This window comes from Rhineura floridana, chromosome 3, assembly GCF_030035675.1.
Source record: "Rhineura floridana isolate rRhiFlo1 chromosome 3, rRhiFlo1.hap2, whole genome shotgun sequence".
In the NCBI taxonomy this organism is placed as follows: Eukaryota; Metazoa; Chordata; class Lepidosauria; order Squamata; family Rhineuridae; genus Rhineura; species Rhineura floridana.
Window position 1 is genome coordinate 22,586,545 of NC_084482.1, and position 20,199 is coordinate 22,606,743.

At 42.9% G+C, this 20,199-nt stretch overlaps 1 protein-coding gene across 6 annotated transcripts in view; it reads left to right on the forward strand.

Moving 5' to 3' along the window:
- The window catches only part of SLC11A2 (solute carrier family 11 member 2), a 92,529-nt gene that overhangs the window by 16,552 nt on the left and 55,778 nt on the right, over nucleotides 1–20,199 (forward strand). For 5 of the 6 annotated variants that reach the window (XM_061614973.1, XM_061614975.1, XM_061614972.1 and 2 more), the window contains exon 2: nucleotides 8,130–8,213. In XM_061614973.1, coding sequence (XP_061470957.1) covers nucleotides 8,130–8,213 — 84 coding nt within the window. Of the gene's footprint in view, nucleotides 1–8,129; nucleotides 8,214–15,658; nucleotides 15,783–20,199 lie in introns of all 6 variants that reach the window. The other variant, XM_061614977.1, reaches the window with a different exon arrangement.

The window sequence follows — 20,199 nt, forward strand, 5'->3', positions numbered from 1 at the left end:
GGTGCACTGGGGAAGAAGGGAGAGCTGACAAGACAGCTTGAGCCAGCTCTACTCAAGAAGTTTCTCCTAGGAAATAATTGCAGGAAGTGTTGTTCAATAAAAGTTTGTTTTCTAATGTTTAAATGTCCCCCCTTCTGTTTCCCTCCTTGGGAACACATGTGTTTTCTCTCTTGCATGGATACTATATTTTTATTTATTTATCACATTTATATCCCTGCAGAGCCAGTGTGGTGTAGTGGTTAAGGTGCTGGTCTACGACCTGGGAGACCAGGGTTTGAATCCCCACACAGCCACGAAGCTCACTGGGTGACCGTGGGCCAGTCACTGCCTCTCAGCCTCAGAGGGAGGCAATGGTAAACCCCCTTTGAATACCACTCGCCATGAAAACCCTATTCATAGGGTCGCCATAAGTCGGAAACGACCTGAAGGCAGTCCATCTCCATTTTTTCCTCCAGTGAGCTCACAGCAGCATACATGGTTTCTCCCCCAACTTTTATCTTCACAGCAACCCTAAGCAGCAGTAAGTAAGAAGTGGCTAAGAGATGGTGACTGGTCCAAGGTCACCCAGGAATTGAAGCATGGGTCTCCAGTCTTAGTCCAGCACTCTAACCACTACACCAATGATTCCCAACCTGGGGTCCATGACCCCCAGAGGGGCTAGGAAGTCATCCGGGGGGGGCGCAAAGAGCCAAGAGAGGAATTATTAATTTTTTAAACAAAATTTTCAGGACAGCTGAAACAAACTGAGCAAGTGAGAGTGACTTTCATTCCCGGCTCCTCACCCTGCCCCCCAAGGAGACCAACTGCTGATTGCACTTCCTGAGTTCCCAGTTCCTTAACCCCTTATGGAGTAGGGTAGCCCCAGCTTTGCACGCTGCCTGGACCGGTGGCGGCAGCAGCAATAGCAGAAGGAGGAGAGTGCAGACATGGTGGCCACCATGTACTGAGTGGGAGGTGTGTGTGTGTGTGTGTAGAGGAGGGGTCCTCTGGCCTTCTTGCAACCCCTTCCCTCTACCCACCAGACTCCTGCAATGCAAACAACACAAGAAGAGGTACGCTGCAGCAGCAGCACACTATCCCCTCCCCGTGCATTTTCCTGTAGTCCCACACAGGCCATTACTAGGCTAAGTGGTGGTGACTGGGGGGTTGAGAAAAGAAGGGGAGGTTTCAGCCCTTTGCCTCAGAAAGGGCGGGAGAGAAAGAGGCGGCGGATCAGGAGATTTCCATTCTTGCGCACACCATCTGCTTCCCTCTTCTCCCTCCCGCGGGACACCCTCCCTTTGGTGCAAGGGGACAGGAGGTGGGAGGGAGCAAAAGATGAGGAGTGGGACCATGCGTGTTTGTGTTGAGGTCTTGCTGCCACCACAGGCCATTCCGAGGAAGGAAGCACCTAGAATGGACACGCAGCCCATTTTACTCCAGCCCTCCCTGTCCTCCTGTCCCGAATGCCCTCCCACCCACGTGGCTGCTCCTCTTCTCTCTTCCAGCTGCTCTTACTTGCTGCCTTCTTTTGACCTATCGACCCTCTCCCCCATCCATGAGTTGACACAGCTTTCCTCCCTCTAACATGCCCCCTCCCTTTGCATGACTTCTCTCTTTTTCTTCTCTTTCTGTCCTCTTGCACTTACCTGCCCCCACCCCTGGCGCCCAAGTGTGCTCCTATTTTGATTTTGCCTATAGGCTTGTGTGAACCATGGATTTAAATTTATTATATATTGATTGGGCCAGTGTGGTGTAGTGGTTAAGGTGTTGGACTAGGACTGGGGAGACCAGGGTTCGAATCCCCACGCAACCATGAAGCTCACTGGGTGACCTTGGGCCAGTCACTGGCTCTCAGCCTCAGAGGGAGGCAATGGTCAACCACCTCTGAATACCACTTCCCATGAAAACCCTCTTCATAGGGGTGCCCATAAGTCGGGATCGACTTGAAGGCAGTCCATTTACATTACATTTTTAATTTCCTGCCAGGCGGATTTCTCTCTCTCTTCTGCCTCTCTTTCTCCGCCTGCATGCAAATCATGGTGATGGCCAGAGTAGCAGCAGCAGGAAGAGCAATAATTAACATGTGAGGGTCACAAAAATTTTTGAGGTTCCAGAGGGGGTCCCATATTCATAAAGACTGGGAACCACTGCGGTACACCATGCTGGTACACCATAGTATAGACCAGGTGAAGGGAACCTTTAGCCCTCCAGATGTTGCTGGACTTCTGTGAGCCCAAGCCATCATGGCCAATGGGAGTTGTAATTCAGCAACATTTAGAGGGCCAAAGGTTCCCCATACTTTGTATAGACAATGATGCCTTCTGGTCTTTTTAAACCAGAGATACACATTTCTCTCCATGGTGTTGGTAGGTTATTAGAAAATGGGACATATGACTGTTTGTCTGTTCCATGTAAGAAACTGGTTCAGACCAAGTATTTTTCCAAGTAGTGTTTTTTTAACTAATTCTACTTTATATGGACATAATGAGCATTTGGCACAGAATTGTACTGTGTTAGGCTATAAAGAGCACATCATAGTTGTTTGCACTTTGAATATTGCCTTCTCTCACAGGTGAATTCCAACCAGAGTCAGTAGATTTGATTATTGTACGTGGAGTCAAAGAGTTTTGTATTTGTTTTGCTGATCACTAGATTAAGGGAATGTGATTGTTTTAGACAAGAACCAGCTCTTGTGTTTTACATTGTAAATATTGATGTTGACAATGAAGTATTTCTGATTCAATATTAACACTCATTATGTTGTTGACTTAAGCATGTAAGTTTTTTTGTTTTTAATGTGCATGCATTTTTTATGCTTTGGCCTGTTATAGTATGTCCGTGTGTTGATCATTAACGGTCTCTGCATAAAGTTATAGCATGTATTTTATTGTGTTACATAAAAATGTTATTTTAGTTCCACCAAGTTCAATGACACATTCCCTTCTAAATGTGTTTACGATTGCAACCTGAAAGTTTAGGCTGCAGTCCTATAACTACTTACCTGGGAATAAGCGCCACTGAACTCAATAGAGTTTACTTCTGAGTAAACACATTTAGGATTCTACTTTTTGGGTGGGTGAGCCCAATACCAATGTTAATCCTATTAATGGGGGGATGGGGAACCTGTGGCCCTCCAGATGTTGGATTCTGCCTCCCATCATCTCTTCTCGATCGTCCCAGAGTGCAGGACAAGGAATAATGGGCTCAAGTTGCAGGAAGGCAGATTTCGACTGAACATCAGGAAAAACTTCCTGACTATTAGAGCCATACGACATTGGAACCAATTACTTAGAGAGGTAGTGGGCTCTCCAACAGTGGAGGCATTCAAGAGGCAGCTGAACAGCCGTCTGTCGGGAATGCTTTGATTTGGATTCCTGCATTGAGCAGGGGGTTGGACTTGATGGCCTTATAGGCCCCTTCCAACTCTACTGTTCTATGATTCTAACATCTGGAGGGCCACAGGTTCCCCACCTGTGTGTTATAGAGACAGAGAATTGAAGTGAGAATTGCTGACTTGATAAGAGGCCACACAGTGAGTTGTATTCAACTAAGTTATGCTCAGAATAGACCCACTGAAATGAATGGACCTAAGTTGGTCATGCTTCTTAATTTCAGTGGGTTTAATCAGAGTAGGACCAACCTAAAGAGTCCATGACATAGATGAGCCAGAGCCAGTCCATAACATCTCCAGCCTTATGTACTGGATCTGTATACCAGCAGTTGGGGCTTTTTGTGTGTGACAGTACTCACCAGTAAGAGTACCAGCACCCTCTCTCCCACTGGTCCCTTTCTCTCTCTTTTTGCTGCCCATTACCAAGATGCGAGTACTGGCAGCTCATTTTTTTAACATATAAAGCACTACCAGGGGTTATCCAACAAAGTCTGTAACAGAGCTGCTATCCCTCTCCAGGTTATTTGTTATTCTAAACTCACTTTGGGCATGCAATCCAGATGACTCCCATAAAAACTAGTTTCAAGATTGTGAGGCATTTGCAGGCAATTTCCTGCTCCTCTGTTCATTCACCACTCCCCCATAATGTGCATGCTTGTTATTCCTTTCCAGTTGTGGGCATCAGGAAAGGGAGCATAGATCTGCAGCAGAGCCTACGCTTTACCTCCAGAAAGTTTTGACTTCAGCCCTCTAGCATCTTCAATTAAAAGGATTTTGGATAGCGGGGTTGTGAACGACCATCTTGGAGAGCCGTTGCCTCTCAGTCGAGAGTGCTAGACTAGCTGAACTCATAAGTGTGCCTTGGCATAAGACAACTTCACATACTTGCATGCATGTCCAAAGTGGTGACTCCTTGCGCCTGCGTATCTCTCACACGTGCACAAGAGCAACCTCTTGGATGTGCCTCTCTGCACGCCTTGCTGCCGCAACCAAAAGTCAGAAGTACGAAATTTAAATGGCTGTCAACTTTTAGACTGCTTTACTGCCCATAATTTTCCACACTGTGAATTGCATCCAGCTTTATACAAGGATTTTTAAGAGCAGAGAGGCACTTTTGCCAGGAAGATGTGTGAAGTGGCACGTCCCGGAGGGTTCTGCTTGTGTATATGTGTTGCTCAGGCACAAACCAACAATAGTGTAATGCCTTTATACACAACCATGGTGTGGCCATATCTAAACGTTGTGTACAGTTCTGATAGCTCCTATCTCAAAAATAATAGCGTAGGGACAGAAAAGATGCAGGAAAGAGCAAAGAAAATTATCAGGAGGCTGGAGCAACTCCTCTAGGAGGAAAGGTTAGGACTTTTTAGTTTAGAAGGTGGATAAGAGGGGAGTGTGATAGCCAATATGGTGCCCTCCTGATGTTGTTGGACTCTCAACTCCCATCAGCCCCAGCAAGCAGCAGAGATAATGGAAGTTGTCCAACAACATCTGGAAGACATCATGCTTGTTACCTTTGATTTCTACAAATCTCTCCTATAACATTAAAACTCGGAGTCATTGAATGAATTTATTACCAATAGGTTTAGGACACACTAAAGGAAGTCATTCTTATACACAATGTACAGTTAATTTATGGAATTCACTGCCACACGATATGGAAATGGCCACTTGCTTAAATTGGGCACGTTCATGGAGGTGGATTGGACGCATTCTTGGAGAACAGGGTCATCAGCGATTATTAGCCTTGTTGCTGAAAAGCCCAATCCAGCAGGCTGCTCCTACATTCTGAAATGCAGGTATGGCTTGAGGTTTGCTGGGCATCCGTTGTTCCCTATAGTTAGGGACATCTGTTTACTGCAAGCCAAAAGCTTCCACTCTGCCTGGAAGGCAGATACTCCAAGTGGAGCTTGTTGCTTAATTGAGCCAAAGATTTGGTTGAATAAAGACAAATTATGATCTGACTTTGGATGTATGTTGGATCACTGATGCAATAATGTTTTTAAGCTGTTATGGACTATTTTTCATTATAATTGTGCTTTGAAATATCTTAAACTGCTTTTTACAATGTTTTTTTCTTCTTGTTAAATGGTTTTGTTTATGTTTGCCACCCTGGGCCCCTTCGGGAGGAAATGCAGGATATAAATGCCGTTAATGATGATGATGTGCTGGATCTAACCCCCAGAGGGAGTGTTTCCCTACTTCTGAAAGAGTGTGCCCTCTTTGGGGCACTTTTTGGCAGACTCCTTGAGGGGGAAAGGTGGGAATCACCAGCCCAGCGTTTCCTAATCTGGTTAACCTCCAGACTACAACTCCCATCGGCCTCAGCCAGCTGGAGAAGGCTGCACTAGATTCTCCTAGTAACACTTTCTCATCAATTCAGCATGGAATGCCTTTTTCCTTCCCCTTTATGAAAAAGAGAGATGCTAAATTGGAATGTAAAATCTTTGATTTTAATGGAAGAAGATTCAGAAGCAGACTAGACTCCTGTCGGCTTCTGCTTTCAGCCTGCTTGTTAATCCATGTGAATATTTGCCTTCCTGTCTAACATGTTTTTACATGCATTTCTCCTTGAAGCGAAAATATGACTAAAATCGACCTAGTTCTGACTGCTACCACCCACATCTAGTGGTTGGGGGGAGGGGTTGCATGTAAATGAATTCAAAATTAGATTTGCCTTGATTAGTTGCCCTTCTGGATTTCTTTGAGCTTTCTAGGACCGGCTTTCAAAGTAAATATCATGTGTGCTCTTCCTTCCCCCTTGACTGCTCTCTCCTGCCCTTTTACTCTTTAAGTTCCTTGCCCTTCTATCCATTTGTTCCCCTCTTTGAAGACTTGGATCCTGGAGACAGCACAGCTTGTCTTTAAAAAAATTTCCATGTTTTATCTGACCACTGAGTTGGTGTTTGCTTAGAGCAGAAGTTGAAGTCTGTGGGAAGTGGCGCAGGATATTTGTATCAGGGCTGTGGAGTTGGAGTTGTGGAGTCGGAGTCGGGAGCAATTTTGGGTGGAGTCGCAGTCGGAGTCAGGAGCAATTTTGGGTGGAGTCGCAGTCGGTAGAAATGTACCGACTCTGACTTCCAAATAAATTTTGATTGACAAGAAGCAATTTTGGGTGGAGTCGCAGTCGGACAGTAGAAAAATAGAGGAGTCGGACAGTGGAAAAATAGAGGAGTTGGAGTTGAAGGTTTGGCATACCGACTCCACAGCCCTGATTTGTATAAATGCACTTTTCCGTGCTACAGAGCAGTTTTGCAAAACATCCCAGTGCCAGAACTAGCCAGTATAACCTAAAAGAGAAATGGGGAACCTGTGGCCTTCCACATGTTGTTGAGACTCCAGCTCCCCTCAGCCCCAGCCAGCATTTGCAATGGTCAGGGAGGATGGGAATTGCAGTCCAGCAACATACGGAGGGCCAAAGCTTCCCCATCTCCAAAAGAAAAGGAGACAATTGACCTGTAAAGGGGATGAGCTCCCTATAAACCCTCCTTATCTAAAGCATCCTTCTTAGACCCATACTGAGAATAGTAAACTCCTCCTATATCAAAGAACTGGCAGAAGCAACCTCCATCAAGAGCATGCAGAGTTCAGTGTTTGTTAGGAAGAGTTTGTTTGTTCTGGGGAAAGATTAATGAAGAACAAACCATTTTAGGATCATCTTGGAAGAGCTGCCTCTGTTACACAGACTGAATTGCAATTGGACTTTGGTATGACTGAAAGCTGCATTCTTAGCTGTCTGTTTCTATGGGGTGGGAACAAGGAGACATGTCAAACTGGTGGGGTGGAGTGTACACAAACTCTGAAAACTTGCCACCCGCTCATTAGCCCATTTTCAGTAGTATTTTCTTTATATATGTAATTAAGGTGAAGCAAAGAGGCACATTTCTACTAAGATCAGACTTGGCAAAACCAAACTTTCCCACTCTTAAGGAAATATGCCATTTAATTAGCATTAATATTAATTGACATCTTTGCTTCACCTTAATGTGCATATACAAAGAAAATACTACAAACACCCTTTGATTGCAGCCAAATGCTCCCCCCCACCATCCCTCCTGCATGTCTGTTTAGTTCTAGCAGGAGTCAATAATATTGGGAAAGGGATGATACAGGTTAGAAAGTGCAGTATGTAAATGCTAGCAATTCTGGTCGTTTCGATAGAGTTGCTCACTAGATGATCCTTGGCTCCAAACAAATCAAGCAAACAAGCCAAGACAGAAACTATAAATATAAGGCAAATGCTTGCTGAGGAATTATCTGCTCTATGGGCATCTTAATAATGACACCTTCTTTCTGCTTAAATTACATTGTGGGGTGAGTGGGGTCTGTTGTATGACCTTTATTGTCTCTTCAATTCAAATTCAGTGAGCTAGATGTTACATTTCATGGAGTGTCCACTGGCTGGTCTGGTGGGGATGCAGATGTTTCTTCAATGTTTTAGGTCCATGCATCTTGAAATCACCAACATCCTTTCTCTTTTAGACTTCATCAACATCTCCCCAGTGCAGCAGCGTCCTTGGCCATGTGTTTCCATGTCCCTTCCATCCTTCCACCATCTTTCATTTAGTCATCACAGATCTGTGCTTTCCACTACACTTGCATCCCTCAATTCCAGGTTCCCTAGGGGATGGGTTAGAGGATAGAGATGAGAGCCAGTAAAAAGAGCTCCATAATAATTATTTAGAAGAGCCTCATTACTTCAGGATCTCATGCAGTCTCATCCTAATAAATTTTATTTCCTTGTGCTCTCTTCTAGTTAATGTGACCTCTTCTAAAGATCCTGGTTCCACAGAGACAGCTCTCACCATGACACCTGGGAAGGAGCGGGAAGCATTATATGGTAAATTTGTTATTACACTAATTGCCTTTTTAAGGAACTGGATAACTTCTCAGACCCAATTGGCAGAAAATTGTATGAACAGGCAATCTTTAGGTGAATGTGTACTATTTTCTCTGTTTAATATGCTAGTGCTAGGATTAGATCAGTGATTCTCAAACTGTGCGCCCTAAGAGGTGGCTAGGTGTACCTCAAATATTATGAAAGTATATTTTAAAAATGAGAAGAAACCCATTTGTATAGGGTAAGTAATAGTTTTCTATAGTTTAAGTTATTTTTATTAATAGTTTAAAATATATTAATATATTTTTAATTTTGTACACAAAGTGCACCAGAAAATTTTTATATGTTTTACAGTGCGCCGCAAACCAAAAAAGTTTGAGAACCACTGGATTAGATGTTAATTCTGGCATTTATTGGAGATGGTCAACTGTCCCCCCCCCCTCTGGTGTCTCATCACTTGCCTGGCCTGTGGTAGTCTGAAGTGCTTTGTTGTCTGCATATAATAGCATGGGCACCATATGTCAGATGTCCATATGTTGATAGACTCAACCTCCCATCATCCCCAACCACCGTGGACCACCATCATCCCCAACCACCACAGGTGAGGGATGAGGGGAGTTGTAGTCCAATAAGGTCTAGAAGGTCACACGTTCCCCATTCCTGCCCTAAATGTTCTTAGTGTTGGAGGTATGCAGGCTGCAATTTGAAACAAGACCACTTTCACAACAATTGAATACAAAAAAGGATCCAAAAGCAGCCTTGTCTCTCTTCTCTCAACTGAGGAACTGGCCCTCTGCTTTAATTTTAATCTTCATCATTGTCTCTGTGTGAACTTTCTTGATTAGAATAAACATTGGCTACATCCAAAGTCTTTTTGCAATTTATCCAGATTTATGCCAAGAGGAAAGAACCATAGTTCAGTGGTGGAGGTCATGCTTTACATGCAGAAGGTCCCAGATTCATTCCCTGACATCTCCAGTTTAAATAGGATTGCGGAGCAGGTGGTGGGAAAGAGCACTGCCTGACTGCTGCTGCCAGTCGGAACAGACAATACTGGGCCAGATGGACACCTGTCTAGGGTTGCCAGATCAGAAGCATCCCAAACCCTGAGATTTCTGGGGCAGGCCTGAGTGATGTCATGGGGTGGGCCCTAGTGATGTCATTAAGCATGATACATTAAGCATCAACCACAGTTGCTTGGAGCATACAATTCAGACAAAAACATTTCTCTGATTGGAAATTAAGATACAGTAGGGCTCCGCTTATACGGCAGGTTAGGGACCAGGCCCCCGCTGTAAAGCAGAACCCATTGACTTTAATGGGTCGCGTCACGCGAAAATGACGCAAAGCGGCAAAATCGGCTTTAAAACGGAATTTCCCCTGATTGAAAGCCGCTGCATCAGCGGAATGACGGAAAGCGGAACGCCAGAAAGCAGGGCCCTATTGTATAAATCTTAGGTAAAAGATGGAGCCTGGCTAGGGAACATTTAATCCAAACAATGAGCCTCTGGCCAAAAGGGTTCAAGTCCCCTCAGGCCAGGCCAGTCACCAGAAGGTCATTGTAGGAAGAAAAGAGCCTAGTGTTGTGGAAATGTTAAATGGGAGCACTCAGGAGTAAAGATTGAGCCCTTGAAGGCTGGGATTTTAAACACACTTACTAAGGGACTAAGACCCATAGAACTCAATAGGACTTATTTCTGAGTAGATATAGTTTGGATTGTGCTGTTGGTAAGGCTTGACTAGGAATCCTCTGCAAAGATACCGTATCCAAGCAGGGTTGGCATTGCCTGGAATGCCCTGCACCTACCTTTTAACATGGCTGCTCCAAACTTCTTGACAGATTTGACCCTTTACTTCAGAAAGAGGTCCAAGAAATGAGTAAAATTCTCCACCCTTTTCTGTCTACTCTGTGGGCTGCTGTAAACTCACTTTGACAGTCAGCCCAATTCCAGTGAGTAATAATTGACAGAGAGAAAACACACATGGTTTGGTCTGCCTTCACAGGCAGGAGCTTGGGAGCAACAACAGTTACAGCCACACTTCCCAGAATGTGAATTCTCTTTTATCACGATTGGGCAAGAAACAAACCATCATGCAACCAACAAGGTACATCATCAGTGGGTTTAAGGAGGTTGAGCTGAGCACATGGAACCACTTTTGTTGCTTCTATGCATGTAAGAAAGTGAGGTTAAAGGTAAATGAAATACAATCAGAAAAAGAAAAGACAGTAATGATTTGCTAAATGCAATACCGTGCCAACCACAAGATGATTCCTATGAGTAAGATAGAAAACTCTGCATCCCGCAACCAGTGAGGATTCCTAACCAAAAACAAAAACTAAAAAAATCCTGGCAGCCAGTCAGCCAAGATCACAGAAATCTCCATGCAGCACAACCTGACCCTGGGGCTGCAGTTAGTGCAGAATGCTGTGGCATGGTTACTGACATGAGTGAGACCCTTTCAGCACATAATACCTCTGCTCTGAAATCTGCACTGGTTGCTGATTTGCTACCAGGCCAAGTTCAAGGTGTTCCACATAGTACTTGTTCTGCTCTTGTAAGAAATCAGTCCTTTAGTATGGCAGCACCTACGCTTTGGAACTCCCTGCCTATTGACATTAGGCAGACACCTTCATTGTACTCTTTTCAGCACCTGCTAAAAACATTTTTGTTTAGGCAAGCCTACCCAGGTGTGTAGAAGCTATAGTATTTTTTATCTGTTTTTAACTCATTGTTGGTTTTATTATTTTGAATGTTTTTAAATACCTGTCTTTAACTGTTTTTGCCAATAATTTTATTTATCATTTATTTATTATTTAATTTGTATCCCGCCCTTCCTCCCAGCAGGAGCCCAGGGTGGCAAACAAAGCACTAAAAACACTTTAAAACATCATAAAAACAGATGTTAAAATACATTAAAACAAAACAGTGTTAAAAACATTTAAATTTTTAAAATTAATTTTATTGTTTTAATTCCTTATGTAAACTGCTTTGAGATTTTTTTTTTACAATAAAGAGGTATATAAATGTTGTAAATAATATACATAAATCAATTTTGCAGTCACTGTGGCCTTGGGTCTCTTTCCACTTTTAGGAATAAAGGAATCTGCCTTATACCGAGTCAGGCCATTTGGTGCCATCTAGCTACTGATGAAATGGACTAGCATTGGCTCTCCAGGGTTCCAAGCAATAGCCTTTTCCAGCAATTGAATTTTGGACCTTTGCATGCAAAGCATATGCCCTACCATTGAGCTACAACCCTTCCCCTGTTTAAAAAAGTATATTTTAAAATTGTTCTTTTCAATTCACTAATGAATGCGCATCATACCTAGGGCAGATCCTCACCATTCATTTAAAGCATGTTCAACACACATTTGAAGGACATGAATCGCACCACAGAATCATGGGAACTGTAGTTTGTTAAGGGTGGTGGGAGCTATAACTGTGAGGGGGAAACTACTCAGGACTGTTTAGGGGAAGTAATGTGCTGTAAATGCAAGTTGGATGTGCTTTGAATGTATTGTGTGGATCCACTTAATAAACTTTTCCTGCATGTAAATCATTTTAATGATTTTTTTAAAATGGAAAGGAGCTGTACAGTTTACTGGGTGACCATGGGCTACTTACCATCTCTCAGCCTAATCTGCTCCTCAGGATGAAAACAACAGAGGGGAACCATGACCACTCCAAGGAAGAAGGGCACACTTAAAATGTAGAGGAAATAATCATGTACAGCCATAGTGTGTAATCAGATACTTATCAAGACATAGTATGAAGAAATATTTATATAAGCATAACTATCAAAGATGTTTATTATTTACACAATCTGTAAAGGAAAATTTAAACTTGTTTGACTCCTGCACACAAGAGAGAAAAAGACTGAAAGCTATATACTTACTCATTTTATGAGATTTTCAGATAAGCAGGAAAAAACAAGTTTTCTGAGCTTGCAAAGGGATCTAGGCACTGCCTGGAGGTCAACAAATCACAACCTTGTCTTCACTTATTGGCTACAAACCTGAAAGTGTGGGATTAGAGTAGTCTGCTATGAGCTCATTTAACAGAAGTTATGGGGGCAGCAGCTGACGTTTTGGTGTATATCTTGTGAACCAGACCACCTAGAAACTTACTTTTTTGTTTAAATGAAAGCTGGGAATCCGGAGGTTAAGGTGATAGACCCAGAGAGGACTCCAAAAATCAGGAGTCTTCGGGCAGACACGGGAGACCTGGCAACCCTACATCTGTCTGACTTGGTATAAAGCCATTTCCTAAATTCCTAAGGCCAATTAGCCAAGGCATCAAATAGATACTTTGATAAGCCAATATACAAAAGCCCCAGATAATTCAGTACATTGCACTGTACATTTCCCTCTTCTTGACACCTCCTTGCTCTTTACAATGATGGTGATATTTAAATCTGCCCATTCTTATTATTTAATAAAAAAAACCCTGAAAATGTAGTTGATATAACAGCAAACATGTTTATTGGCTGGTAATTACTGAGCTCAGATTTATTGTTTTCTTTCAAATGTGGATACAACAGCAATCACTTCCTAGCCTTTGCGTATCCTTCACCAAAGTGAGTATCTTGGCTAAAATAGTTGAAGACGTGTTAAAACCCTCCAGCCAGAGCCTGCATTCTCCAGGTGCTTGCATATGGTGAAGCTCCAGAATAGTTTTCTTTGTTTGTTGCTTCAGAGGTGGTAACCCTTGGCCACAAGGTTGTCTTAGTTAATTCAAGAAACCTAAGTGTGGATCTTGCGATTTCCTCCCAAATTAAGGACTGGTTCAAAGTGTGTTTCCCACTTTTCTGACATAATCTGAACACCTGTCCTGTATTTTTCCTCCCAGCCTCTCCTGCTGTTTCTGCCACAAATGCCAGATGTTTGTGGCATCTCTTCCACTGCAGCCATATTTCAGATCTATCTGTAACTGTTGTAAACAGGCTACGTTCTTCATAAGCTGTTGGTGTCATTAATTCATTCAACCATTTTGTTCAACTTCCTGAGGATATTAACTGGTCGGGTTTCTCGCTAATCTACATAATTCAGTTAATAACAAAAAAGCCCTTTTGGTTTAATACGTATCAAGGGCTTTCCATGTTCACTCAAGCTCCAAAATGCAGGGGAATCACTGCTGTAATTTAAGCAATATGGATTTAGTATGGTATTCTGTTATGTGATTAGTTCCAGTTTCACCACTGCTTGGAGCTGGATGGTTGTCAGTGGCAGAATGGTGCATCTAGGTCCCTCTAATACTGGAACAGACACGGAGTCTATGCAGGTGAAGCCGCTATTCCACATTACAAGTACCCAACCAACAACTAATGCCATCCGCAAAGAATTGTGGTGTTGGAAGTGACCTTTCAAAAACAAAAAAATTGCGTAGAAGTAAACCTGACTAATTTATCACCTTGTCTGTGGATTGCCTGAGTGAAAGGCTGTCAAGCTTTTCCAAGGAGAGTCCTAGGTTTCTTGCAACCTCTGTATCCCTTATACATAGTCTGGTATTAAAGTCAGCTATCAGTAGTTCAAGGAGGATAGAAAAATATTCAGATCGCCATCTGCATGTTAAGGGTTTCCCAAAGCCTGACATCGTGGAACTTTCTTTTGGAGAGGGGCATATATGCAGTTATACAAATCAACCTAAAGCCCAGTTCCATACATGTTTACTCTGAAGTAAGTTCCATTGAGTTCAATGGGGCTTGTTCCTAGAAAATTGGGTATAGGATTGCAACCTTAACATCTTTTTATCTGGACTATCAAAATCATTGAGAAGAAATGGTTAAAAGCTTTCCAGCTCCTGGATCTTAATATTTAAGACTCTGGTTATGCATCCTGGTTATTCCTTTGCCTTTCTCTTTCTTGTGGACTTCTAGATCAGAGAATAGTAGAATTGGAAGGGGTCTGTACGGCCATCGAGTCCGCCACCCCCTGCTCAATGCAGGAATATAACTTAAAGCATGCCTGACACGTGACTGTCCAGCTGCCTCTTGTTTAGAAAATCAGGGTTTCCCAAACTGTGGCCTGTGAGCTTCATCCAGGTGGTCCATGGCATGTCTGTAAAAATAAAATAAAAAATCATGCAGTATCTAGCACAGTTGCTACAACAGGCAGAAAAATAATTAAGTGGTCCCCCAAGACCTTTAGTACTTTTCAGTGGGATCCATGGGGGGAAATGTTTGGGAATCACTGCCCTAGATGTTGGACTCTCAATTCCCATCAGCCCCAGGAAGCATGACCAGAGATTATTGAAGCTGTAGTCCATCTGTGATCTGGAAGGTTCCAGTTCCCTCCAACCCTCCTCTTAGGACTGGGTAAGAAATGAAAGTAAGACTCTATAGCTGACTGTAAGCAAACTATGTGGAACTGGGAGAGAGATTCCAGAAAATCCTTTATCTGTCAACTTGTTAAACCGCCCAGCAGTGTTCCACGAGATACTTTTTATGGGCTGTACGCACGGGTTATCACCACCTCCCAGTCATTGTAATAAACACTTTTCAGTTTGTCTTGAATTGTGCCTACGGGCCCCTACAGCTAGAAAACATTGCTATATAGGCCATAGGCTTCTCTATCTTCTCAAGGTTTTCTAAAAGTTGGTTTCTCTTTGTGAATTTCAGTTGTGTTAGGAAAGGTCAAACAAGATGAACCTCTGAGATAATTTTATCTTTTGTAAATATAGAATCCTCCTTGCAACTAACACCAGTTTTAGCTTTAAAAGCCCCTGTTATCTGTGATACTGAAATCATTCTAAACAGTCTTTTCCAAAGCGCTCTGTTGCCCCTATCCCTCTGAGAGGGAAATAATTCTACTGAACCTCTTTTTCACAAGATGAGGATGTAATTTAGCACTCTTAGCCTCTTTCCTTAGTAGATATAGACCTGAGATCTTTTTGACTAATCTTAAAAGATCAGTTTAATAGGAACATAAGATACCGCCTTTTCAGATTCAGATGACTGGTCCATCTAGTTCAGTATTGTCTGTTACAGTGTTTTTCAAAGACTCTGCTACACTGACTGGCAGTGACTGTCCAAAGTTTCAGTTAACCAGTTACTTTCAACCTCTGGTAGAATAAGTGAATCCTAGTCTAATGGCTCAGAAAGAGTCAATTTTCTGAACAGAATTTCAGGGATCTAATGTAACTGTCTATACAAAAGGCAGGTATGGAGAGGTTGTTGGACTCTGCCTCCCATCAGCCCCAGCAAGCATGGTCAATGGTTAGGGATGATGGGAATTGTAGTTCAACATCTGGAAGGCCACAAGTTCCCCTTCCCTGACACAGAGAAAGTTGAGTACTGCATGGATAATCCTCCTTTTCTCTTCCTTGCCTTCTTAAAACTATTGTATAAATGATGACTAAATGCCAGTTACAGGAAATGTGCTCTCACAACTATCTGAAACAGGCCAACTTGGAAAACCCTCAATAAGTTTTCAAATTCCTTGTTAGGTGGACCATTATGAAATCGTGCAGTTGGTTTTATGCAGTTTTTTCTCTTCTTTGAACTGCATGTTCTGGATAATGCCAGACTAAAACAAGAAGTGGATCATTAGCTGAATAATGATCAGATCAGGTGAGTCACTGCTTGCATTTTACAGGACTCAAAGGGGATGGTCCTGTTATCTTTCTGGATGACAATCAGCTGGTTTTAGGAGGATATAGGTGGAAATGATTTGGCTGCATTTGGGAAGTCTGCATGAAGCCTGTGGATTTCATTGAAAGGCTCTCTACTTTCTTCCTCTTATGTTGCTTTAAATCTACCCATACCTTGGAGAGTTACAGAAACGTTGAATGCTCCAGATGTTGCTATATTTTCAGCTCCCTTAATCCCTGACTATTGGCCATGCTAGCTAGAGCTAGTGGGAGTTGGAGTCTACAACATCTGGAGGACACTGCATTGGCTGTTCCTGATTTGCTTTGTTAATATATTTGATCCAATTTCATCTTGCGCAGTCATCAAATAGTATTTTTAAAGATTTTATATTTATGTGGTGGTTGCTAAGCTGCCCATACCATCATAGAGCTGGATGATAACTCAAAAAGTCATCTAATCCTGACAATGCAGGCGATTTTGTGCATTGCCAGCAGGTTAGACTGAATGACCTTTCGAGTTATCTTCTGACTCTGTGATGCTGGGAACAGGCAACTACAATACAAATTTGAAAAATACTATGTCACTTGGATAACTTTAGATTTTGATGTGATGGCATTAATATTTTCTAGGGGTGTGGGGTGTTTTTTTTTAAATTGACTAAATATTTGGTTAAACAATGAAACCTGAGGTTCAAAATCTTAGTGTGTGTGATTTCTGCTCTCACCAAAACAAAGCAAAATCTCAATCTTGCCTGTTGACCTGGCCAGGTCATTTATCTCAAGATACTTCATACTTCTTTATTCTTTATGCATTTTGCAGTCTTCTGCATTACAGTTAATTCATTCTTAACTCATTTACATGCATAGAGTCTGCTGGTGGCATGATTCATAAAACATAGCTTGTCTAATGGTCTTCTCTATCTGCCAGTGTTTTTATTGATATTGCACCTTTCTCCTTTTATTAATTTTACAAAAGTTGTGCTGATTATAATAATAGAAAATACATTTTTCTTAAATCTTGGGCAATTTTAATTTGTTGCCATCTTGAGTCTTGGATTTTCAGAGTTTCCAGTTACAGATAAAAGCTTAAAACATGAAGCTTCTGAAGACTCTCAATTTAGTAGGAACTTCTATTGCCCAGAGCGTGGGCATGTATTTCCTTTAGTTCTCCTTTGATTCTCCATTGCCCCAACATCCCACACCACCTTTATCTTCTTTACTATTAAAGTCCTTATTAATTGCATCCAAATTCTGTGAAAAACCTGATCAGTCAGAACCTTGGGAGGGAAAGGGAGGACAGGGAAGGCATTGCACTATTTTGAGTATCTTACTGCTTAGAGCTGGGGTAGGGAACCTGTGGCCCATGAGATGATGTTGGCCCACAACTCCCTTCGGCCCTCACCATTGACCATTCTGGCTAGGGCAGATGGGAGCTGGAGTCCAACAACATCTGGAGGGCCACAGATTCCCCATGCCTGGCCTAGTTACCCACCATTCAAGGGGTGCAGTTTTTGCATCACTGCAACTGTTATTCTGGGAAGCTACACCAGTTGAACATTTACCTCTCATATACTGTAGCTGCCAGAAGCAGGAGTGCTCCCAGCAGGAAAAAGGTGGCAATGCTGTGCACTGATTGAGTCAAAACTATATGCTGCCTTCGTGTCCTAAGAGTTGTCACCTCTTTTCTGGCGAGTCAGCACATTCTTCCAGCCTTTCCTTCTACCTGAGCAAGAGATTGTAGGGTCTCCTGTAATCCCATTGTTATCAGGAGGCAAACATGTGGGTGTAATTATGTAAAGTGTGTTATAAAGGGGTAGTGATGAGGGAGAATAGAAGTTGAGAGGTGTGGTGTGGATGATGCAGGATTCAAGGGTGGCTGCTTTGACCTCAAAGGAAAATGGATGAGATCCAAAATGATTGGAGTATTCTTGTATGGGCAAAGCTGTGTTGGTGGCTTGCTACAGTTGCCAACACAAATGGCCCAACAAGAGGTATTTTGGATGCTTCTGGGTTGGCAGGAGGAGATTCCGGATTGCTGCTTAAATCTTCTACACTGGACTCTGAGGTAAGACCAGGTCTGGAAAAATCCCCGTAATCTATGATGATGATGGTTTAACTTCCCTTCACCCAAAGGTCCCATTGATCCATCTAGTTAAGTATTGTCTACACTAAATGGCAGCGGCTCTCCAAGATTTCAGGCAGAGGTGTCTCCAAGCCCTGGAGATGCTGGGGAATGAACCTGGAACCTTTTGCATGCAAGGCAGATGCTCTACCACTGAGCTATGGCCCTTCCCCTAGGATAGCATATTTTTCCTTGCTGACCTATATTTGCTGTGCAGCCTACACACCTTCTTGCAGCCTACACGCCTTCTAACAAAGGACACTCCAGATTCTTGCTTACTGCCAAAGCCGTGCAATAGCTTACTCTTTTTGTCAAGCAGCCAATTTTTCAGAACGCAACTTCAGAGAAGTTAACAACAGGTTGTTCCTGTGTGCCACATACTGTTCCTTACACTTTCCCATCTTTGTTTAACTAGCTGGGTAAGGTGAGTTCAGCTCTTCTGGGGGTGGAATTCTTCCTGCAGTGGTGGTTTTCGTTGCACAACGTGGCTGTTGCTTTAAAGCCACCCCATATAAACAGATCTGCCAAGTGGCATCTCCTCTCAGTTTGGGAGGCAGGGAAGGTGGAACTGTAGGAGGAGAAACCAGCTTCGTCATTGCAATAGAAAACTGTGCTCCTGTTTCTCAACTATAAATCATTCACTTCTGCCCATCCAAGGAGGCTGGTGTGTAAGTGGGGCTCTGGCTTTTGTGGTCCCTGGAAGCAGATGCAAAATGCCACGTGGAGAATACAGGCTAGAGTACAAGAGTGAGTACAATTGGAGCACTGGAGTCAGCTCTGTGTTTGGGGGCCGGGGACAATGTAGACTGAAGCTTTAGGTCTTGCTGTAAAACTCTTTTCAAGATCTTAGAACTTTTCCGTTTTATGAGGAGTAGGGACTGTTCTTAGGGAAACTCTTGTGGATCTTTGTCTGTGCAACACTGTCTGATGCATTTTTTTGCACAGGGATGGGAGAGTCAGTTGAGTCAGTGACTTTCCCATGGATAAAAACAAGCTGTGCTCTGTACCTGAATCCAGTGTATCTACCACATTTTATCTTAATTGGCCAGGTTGTGGGAGGAATGAAGCTGAAAGATGCAGTAACAGGAAAAGCAGCCCTGATGGACTGAACCAAAGGTCCATCTAATCCAACATCCTGTTTCAGACAGTGACCATCCAGATACCTTTGGGAAGCTCACAAGCAGGGCTGTGGAGTCAGTATGCCAGACCTTCGACTCCAACTCCGACTCCTCTATTTTTCTACTGTCCGACTCCCGATTCCTTCATAAATGGCAAATGTATATTAACTAGTAATAACAAATTTACTGTAGTAAAATGGTAGCACAAGGCATTTCATCACCACCACGTGAATCCAGAGCTTGGAAAAGTTACTTTTTTAAACTACAACTCCCATCAGCCCCAGGGATTGGGGTTCAGGGCCTGATCCTGATCCTCTTATCTTTAGGAGAATGGAAAGTCAGCCAAGTGCAGGTGTTCTTGCAACCAGGGCTGTGGAGAGAGTCATGGAGTTGGGAGCAATTTGGGGTGTACCGTCTCCGGCTTCAAAATAAATTTTGATTGACAGATTTTTTAAAATATAAATTCAAAATGTCAAAGAAGCTTCCCATGAAGTCAGCTGTAGTTGAGCATTTCACCATAACTCAAGATGGAAAACATTTTGTGTGTCAGTGTATGACACAGGACCCAGATGAAGACAAATGCTGTGATGCCAAGATCAGTGCATATTCAGGCAGCGATAAAAATGCTCCTATGAGAGCTTCCAATTTAAAAAGACATTTACAGCCCTTTCCAGGGCTGTGGAGCTGGAAGCAATTTTGGGTGGAGTCGGAGTCAGACAGTAGAAAAATAGAGGAGTCTGAGTTGAAGGTTTAGCATACCGACTCCACAGCCCTGGCTGCAGAACCATGCTTTCAGATGGCAGCATCTGGATTGGAAGAGCCATTATTTGGGGGGCATCTTTCTGTTGTTATTTATATTTTGTTATTATTTATATTTGTTGTATACAGATTCCCAACCAATGCTATAAATTTGCTCTCTTATCTTCCTCATCCCCCCTGCCTTCCCTTCACCATTGCGGTGGGAGGGGATTGTTGAACTTTGTGAAGGGTGTTCTCTTGCATCCCTCTGTTCTGTAGAGTGTGGGGCTTAGCTGGCTTTCTTCTTCAGTACTGACCAGCCACTATTATGAGGGAGGCTTCACATCTTGAGTTTTGAGGGAAACACTTCTTTTAGAACCCGTTTTCAGACTTCTTTCCTGCAGTCGGGGTTTTAGAGA